General features: G+C 31.2%; 1 protein-coding gene across 1 annotated transcript; it reads left to right on the forward strand.

Annotated features, from left to right (window-relative positions):
* Positions 1-1,483: 1,483 nt before the first annotated feature.
* Positions 1,484-2,300, forward strand: LOC106340723 (transcription repressor OFP6). Its single transcript, XM_013779569.1, has one exon. The coding sequence runs from the start codon at positions 1,517-1,519 to the stop codon at positions 2,075-2,077; it is 561 nt and encodes a 186-aa protein (XP_013635023.1). The 5' UTR covers positions 1,484-1,516; the 3' UTR covers positions 2,078-2,300.
* The last annotated feature ends 6,184 nt before the right edge of the window (positions 2,301-8,484 follow it).

Consider the following 8,484-nt stretch of genomic DNA (forward strand, 5'->3'; position numbering starts at 1 on the left):
TGTATCTTCAGAGTCATCTTTTAGTGCTGGAAGCCGGGTCCTTACTAAGTACAGAAGCCGACTACTACCATCCAATGTACAAGCTCTCATATGTACAAGAAATTGGCTCTGTGGGTTTGAACCAATGAGTAAGTCGTCTCATCTAGATTTCATGGTGATTCTGTTATGTGAAATGCTTAGTTTGGGGATGAACTTGTACTTGATGCTTAGTTAGGGGATGAACCGATGTTATGCTCTGATTTTTGCTTGTTGGTGTTGTGAGAAATGCTCTGATTTTTGCTTGATGTTGTTATGCGAAATGCTCTGATTTTTGCTTGCTGTCTTTGCCTAGATTTATATGAAATCTTTGCTTGTTTCTGTTATGTATATATAGTCATTTGGTTTGATTCCAGTCTCATATCTTTTGCTTGTTGATATGTTAGGTGATTCCGAAGATGAAGATGAGGAGAATGAAGGTGAAAATAAAGAAGAAGGAGAACAAGAACAAGAAGATGGTGGAAGAAAGAAGAAGAAGAAGGTGGTGACCAAGTGAAGAAATGAAACTCTCTTTGTTATAAAACAATGTTGTGAACTTGTGATTTGTGAACTTGTGAACTGATGTATTTTCACTTTTCAAATGCTGTGTGAACTTGTGTGTTTTTTTATCACTTTGAACTTATCTTTTGAATTTATCTTGTGTTTTTTATAACTTTGAAACATGAAGTTGAAAACACAAGTATATCATATTTATAAATCTTTTGAACTGTATATGACATCTTTAAAATTGAAAAACTTAAGAATTTTTGCATCTTTAGAACTGAAATATATTGTTTACATTAAGTGGGTACATGGACCGTCCATGGATAACCCAACAAATCATGGTCCTATTTGGTTATGGTCTCATTTGGACATGGTCCTATTTGGGCTTCGACCAAAAATGTCCAGCAAAAAACTGAAGCCCATTCGGACACACCCAAACCCGCCCAACCCGCCCATTTGACATCTCTAGCTACGCCTAACCGCTCACACGGCTTATCATCACCTACTTAAAAAGTGCATGTTAGCCAACCATAATTGAACTTTAGTTTTTAGACACATAATAAATTATCAAATGTTTGATACGATAAGAGTAAAGTTAACGCAAATAATTAACCAATTAATCTAGTTTTCTTTTTATAGAATCAATTGTCAGTAGATGTCTAACTAATGCAGTCATGAGTTATGCTGTCAGGCATGTATAGACATGTAATTTATGTTGCAAAGATAATTAACCAATTAATGCAGTCATGACTCATGCTGTCATGCATATACATACATACATATAACTGTGTTTTAAAACGTTCAAACGAGTCCAAAAGAAATAGTATCAAATTGTTTATAAGATTAAATAAAACATTAATGCCAACTGCAAAGAGTTTACTTCTCATTACCGATCACAGTCCCCACATGCATCCTTAAATACCAGTCCCAAGTAGACTCTCTCTAAAATCTATTTTACCTTTGCGGTCAGAGTCAGAAAGTGACAAAAGATACAACAATGGCGAGCAGAAGCAAGAAGAAGAAGATGGTTCTTAAGACAGTCTCTGTAGTAGACATCGGATGCGGCAACTGTAAGTTCCCAACCTTGTCATCTTTTTTCAACCGTTTCTCCAAAAAGCCACGCCGCTACTCTTCTAACTACGGACACTACCACTCTTCCACCACCACCGCCTCCTCCTCCTCCGCTATTCCCTCCACCACCCATTGGTTCTCCGACAACACCTCTTCCTCCTCCGCTACACCCTCCCACGCAGCCGTCGCCGTCGAGAAAGACTCCGACGACCCTTACCTTGACTTCCGTCAGTCTATGCTCCAGATGATTCTCGAGAACGAGATTTACTCCAAAAACGACCTCAGAGAGCTTCTCAACTGCTTTCTCTCACTCAACGAGCCTTACTACCACGGCATCATCATCCGCGCTTTCTCCGAAATATGGGAAGGTGTTTTCTCCGCCGCCGTCAAACGCCGTGGCGCCGTCCAAGAGTCTCCCCTCGTCCGTCATCATGCGCCGTCACGTGCATCACGTGGTTACCATAATCTCTACCACCGATCGATGTAAAATGTAACTCGGGTTGTTGGTAATAACTCTTTTAAATAAGTATACTACGTGACCAATAATGTATTGACACGTTGACTATCCCTTTCAGCTACTACGACGTGTCAATATATTATTGGGTTTGTACTTTTTTAACTACTTATCTTTGGTTTGGGATTTTCTTGTTTGTCTTTGAACCAAGTGTAACAACAACAATGTAAGAATGTTATGTGAAATGATGTTTCGTTATTTAAATTATAAAATATTTATTCGGATATTTACAACAATGTAATAACTCTTTTTGTTCAATTATTAGAGATATATACGTATATTATGCATATTTGTATTAGTCAAATTATCTGACAATTTTATCGTTTTGGGATAAATACTTATCTTAGAATATAATTGCTTGCAACATAAAAAAAAGTTGTTTATATATGTTAATATGCGATTCATATTATGAAACTTGTATACTTAACATATAAGACTTTGGTAATGATATAATATATACTGTATTAATATACTCATATAGCTAAGTTATATATATGATTAAGCTTAAATATTTTAAAAAGGTTGATAAAAAGGAAACAACAATTTTTTTCTTGTCTCATTTTTTTAATAGTCTTTTTTTTTTGTTCAAACATTTTTTTAATAGTCTATCAATTGAGATATAGTGGATATATTCTATCAAAAAGGTTGAAAAACTATCACTGAAAATGCTAAATAAAAAGATCTGTACGTAGGTGTCTTTGGTCGTTTCCAATTTCACATATACACACAATGCATTTTAATTATATGCTTCGATGCTTATATGGCAGCAAATTTCCTGGAAATAACCGATATACAGTTTTTTTTTTGATATACAGTTAATTATCATAGAATGAGTATTTATAAATTATAATATCAATATCATGTTTCAAAAAAAAAATATCATGTTTCTATGTTGATTTTTTAGTTGTAATCGGCCAAAATCAAATAGAAATAGATATTTCAAAGATCTTGTGCCACTTTTGACTCTCTCATCACGATGATGACGTGAAGCTTCCGAAAACAAGTCCACGCGAAATCTTTTTGTTTATTTATCACTGAAGTACGGATGTGCGGGAAACACAAGGATTGGGTATACACACAATTTATCACGTAACACTGTCAAAGAATGATGGATTTACGCAATGGGCGATAGGTAATATTTATTTGCCGCCCCTCCCCCCCCTGTCAAAAAATAATATATGGTCTTCTATTAATGCATTACTTCATTTTTCTCAAATAGGCCGTTATGCATTTGCTGGAGTAGCCAATATTTTTTTGTCTATAGCGAACTAGAAAGGGAACCCATTGGAATGGTAGTTTACGGAGGGACCAACTATTATTAAGGACTAGAATCCAACATGTTAAATATATGTCTTCAGGTATGTGCATGTCTTGGAATCAGAACTCATTTTCGCATATTTTTCTTTTATTATGTTATACAAAGAAAATACACTACCACTCACTACTAGTCCATTACTAACTATTTATTCCAAATTTATTCTTTATTTACCCCATTTTTCAATTATTTCGTGTATTTCTATAATGAGTAGTTGAATATTCTTTACAATTTTATTAATTAATGATTTATAATACAACACACAAATTAATAAAAGTATTTTTATAGTCAAAAATATTATCTCTTATTTATCTAAATACAACTAAATTATAATAATAACTTTAAAATATAATTGGTCACAAAAAACTGATAAAATGATATTACAATAAGATTATCATATAATTTCAAACAAAATAAATATTTTTAAGACTTTAAATAATAGAAAATTGAAGGAGTATGAAAATGAGAGAACATGTGCTTCTGGCGGTAAAAGAAATGCGTGACCATTGAGATTTGGTATTCTTAATAATCAGAAAGAGAGGGTAATAAATAGTATGACAGACATTTTATATACGATTTTTATCATACTAGCATTACTTGTATTATACTGTATATGTGTATTTCTTCTATTCATGATGATTTTTTCTTATTGATCAAATATACATGACCGGATGATTGTGGTCGAGTGGTAAGGAGACGGGACTGAGACGCCAACACGTTTTAGATTCGATCCACCTACTGCGTGAAACTAAGTCACAATTATTGTCACCAAAAAAGTGGTACTGGGTTCGATCCAGCCCAGGTAAAGCCCTTCCGGGTGAAACGGACCGCTGCCTGACCGGATCCAGGAGAATGACCCACGTAAGTGGGGAACCCCTGGATTATAAAAAAAAAAAAAAAAAAATATATACATACTTTGGATGAACGCTTGTTATATTTTCGATATGATCCGTCCTTTTAAACATTTGTAATTATTAGTTTCTGTCTAGTGACCCACTCAATTCTTCAGACATTACAAGAAATTACAATTTTTCTTTCTTGAGATTTAACATTGGTCCCCAAGTTATTTAAGTCTTCACTGTCCCCACTACTTTCTGGTTCATCATCACCTACAACTAAAAAAATGTTAAGAACTTTAACTGCTGAAAACTTTTAACAAACTGACAAACTCAGCCAAAAACTAGGCAATTTTTTTTCGTAAAAAGACTAGGCGATGTTTATAAAATCAAAATCAAACACTGAAAGAGTGAAACTCTGTGAGTCACGAATTAAATATTTTTTAATCAACTAAGCAGATTATGTATAAAAATTTTACATACTAATGTTATAGTTAGAATATACTTTTTTTTTCCTGTTAAATTTTTTGTCTTAAGCTTTTATTTAATATTATATTTTATATATATTTTAAACTACGTTATGTCAACACGTAAATCTCAAATATAACTTAAACAAAAATAGAAAATTTCAAATCTTTGTGAAAAAAATAATATTGCATCTCGCTATGCAGATAACCGTGTTTGCTTTTCATCATTAAAAAGTGAATATTTTATGGTTAGTAAGTTAAAGTAACAAAACTATGAAAATTCGCAGATGAGACACTTGGTTAGTAATATAATTTTTTGTACGTGTATTCAAATATTTAGATAAATAACTATTTGACTACTTGTAATGAAGCTCTTTTCAAATTTACAAATTTTGAAAATAAAAATAAAATTTCAATGATTTCATATCAAACTTAAGATATTCCTAAACTTAATGCGTACAAAAAAGAGACTTATTGAATCATCTATTTTTATATTCACGATTAAAAACATAATTTGAAACCAAATATGTCACCTTTTTTTCATTCTTTCAAAAGCCACTTTGTTTGTTTAAATCACCTGATGGGTACCACTACAAAATCCAAAGTTCTGATCATTACTCAGTTTAGAAGTTTTTTTCGGGTATCATTTATCAACATTTGTGTAAGGCCAAAGACATGCATATCAAAAAAAGAAAAAGAAAAAAAAAAGAAATGCATATCTGAGTATATTGATGTTCTATATATCTATGGGTGTCTGTTTAAGCAATTTGTATTTGGTTAAACTGGTTATATACTATGTTTACGGATCACAACTTAAACCGACTAGACTATGTTTATGGTTTTTCTCTGCATCGTGGATATATTGATTCGTGGAGTTGGACCAAACCATATATTCTTTAAAATTAGAATTAGACAGGTGGTTGGATTCAGTTTAGAAACACAGGTTCTTCAGCCAAGTCCAACACCAAGATCCCATAAACTAACTATGTAATTCCATCTGCACACTGCACTCGATCCAACTACGCATGTAATTTATAACTTGTAAGTACAAACATATATATATATATTATGTGTATTAGGCCTGGACGTTCGGGTCTTCGGGTTAGATTCGGACCGGTTCTTTTCGGATCCGGGTCTTTTGGGTCCTAAATATTTAGATCCAATAGGTATTTAGAAATTTTCGGTTCGGGTTCGGGTCAGTTCTTCTCGGATCCGGGTCGGTTCGAGTCTATAATTAAAATACCTATAAAACATCCGTAATTTTTCGGATCTATATCGGGTCCGGCTCGGGTTCGGGTATTTAGGATATGAAAAGGACATGACATACCTAATTCCATCAAATTTAGTTGATATTTGTCATATATATCTAAAATTTTACAAAATAACTTAACTAAAACTATTAATAATTAAAATAAAACATTTTTAAACTCTAAATTTTACATTTTAAAGCTTCATATTACTTAAAAAATGTTACTAAATAATAACAAATGTTGTTAACAAAAGATATTTCAACTAAATCATAAAATAATATATATAAATAGAACACTAAAACATCATAGTTTTAGATATACATGTTTTTAAGTCGGGTACAAATCGGTTCTTGTCGGGTCGGGTCTATTCGGGTCGGTTCTTTTCGGGTCCGGATCTATTCGAGTCAGTTCCTTTCGGTTCCGGTTCTTTCGGGTAAAAAAATTTAGATCCAAAAGGTACTTGTAAATTTTCGGTTCGGTTCCGGGTCGGGTATTTTTGGGTCGGTTCCGGTTCGGATTTTCGGATCTAGGTTAAAATGCCCAAGCCTAATGTGTATACTCCCTCCGTTCCTTAAAAATCCATATTCTAGAAAAAACTTTTGTTTCAAAAATATACATACTTTATATTTCTAATGTAACTTTTGTCAACTAATAATGAGAAATTGCGAAGTTCAAAAACATTAATTGTATTTTTTTAAATCTTATTGTTTTAAAAATATAAAAAATAAAATTACAAAAAAACTATGCATTTATAGTTAAGTTTTAATACTCCATCTGTTCCTAAAAGTAGGATTTTCTAGAGTTATTTTTTGTTCTAAAATAATAGATTTTCTAGAATTTTAAGGTAATTTTAGTAGTTAATGTTGATAAATTGTATGTTTTTAAGAAAAATTAATTGAAAATATTTGAATTGATTAAATACTATTGGTTGATGGTTGTTGGAAAATGTATATTGAAATAAAAATTAATTTAATTGTAAACATTTATTATATTCTTAATATGCGTGAATATTCTATAATTTTTTTTTTCAGGAACAGAGAGCAGTATGTTTTAAGTATTAAAAAGTGTGAAAATTTTAAAACATGAATCTTTTAAAAATGGAGGGAATAATATTTATGAGTATTAATACACCCACATTCATATTAATGCTGAACAAAATAATCAATGTGTGCTGCTATAAATATATGACCCAACTACCAAAAGTAAATATTGAAGTGAATTTCAGATTAGACTAACACGCAACTAGTAATAATTATAACCTCAGAATTTTGTAAATATAAAAGTGAAAACAATGAAAGGCGGAATAACGCTATGAGATTTCTCGTGCTCCTCCATTAGTGGCCTCTGATGTCAAATTTCTCAAAAATTCTGACATCTTAATCTAGAAATCTTTGGTGTTTCTAAATTTAGTGAGTTAAAGGATTTATTTCTTACAGATAAATTAATAATATAGGTAAGGACTACATCTTTGCTCATAGTTTTTTCACAAATGGGTTTTATGTGTTTAAAGATTAATGTTACTATAGAGAGTTTGAAAAAATAGACTCTTTCTCTCTCTATTTTTAAATATGAGATGTATTAGGAGTTTTATTGTCTCAAAATAAATGATATTTCATATTCTAGTTTTTTTCATTTTATAAAAGTATATGATTTGTTGTATCATATGTTATAAAGCAAATTAGAATCTGTAATTTGTTTTTAATGATCTTAAATTTTTAACTAAAACAAAATATATTTTTGAAAAAGTTGGGTTATTCGATAATAAAGATGATCAATAACACGCAATATGTTGATATTAAACTGGGATAGTGACACTATATAGTATATACCACTAAATTAAGATATGTTTCTCGTACACTTGAGATAATTATTATAAATGCTGTCGTGCGTCTATAGTTTATGGGCTTAAAAACATCGGCCGGTACTTAAGCCCACAGGTCCAGAAAGATATACGAGAATGCATTTCTTAATTACCAATTAAATTAAGTAGATTGTCTAATGGTCTGGTCTTTGTTGTAGCCAAATCTTTCCCATTGGCCATTGGTAAGCTCAAAATTACTGGTATTTGATCATTTGGAGCTCAGACAAAGTAACAGACACACTGCAGGCTTTTACTTGTCCAAAACTTTTAGAGAAACCCAATACGTATTTTCTCACAAAACAATTGTTTTTGAGATCACAAATCCATTGACTGTTTATCCATTTCCCTAGAAATTTAACTTATGTTAATGAATCCCCATTTAATTTTTGAATGAAGATGAAAGCTCATTGGTTCAATAAATCGTTGTATGTTCTAATTAATTGTCTCAAAGGGTAGAAAAATCCGACAGCATAATTCTTTTTTTTTTTGACAACAATAAAAAACTAAACTATGGGATATGTTGTTTAATATTGAATGTCATTTTAGATTTTAAATTTTATTTCATCCTAAGTATTGTTTTATGTTTTGAATGCATATATTAAATATTTTTTTAAGTTTTACTTTTATTTTAAATTCATTAATTAAAAAATG

Source organism: Brassica oleracea, chromosome C4 (genome assembly GCF_000695525.1).
Source record: "Brassica oleracea var. oleracea cultivar TO1000 chromosome C4, BOL, whole genome shotgun sequence".
Taxonomy (NCBI): Eukaryota; Viridiplantae; Streptophyta; class Magnoliopsida; order Brassicales; family Brassicaceae; genus Brassica; species Brassica oleracea.

Excerpts from the sequence above, each read along its gene's own strand:
- LOC106340723 (XM_013779569.1), top strand. The coding sequence starts at position 1,517 with ATGGCGAGCAGAAGCAAGAAGAAGAAGATGGTTCTTAAGACAGTCTCT.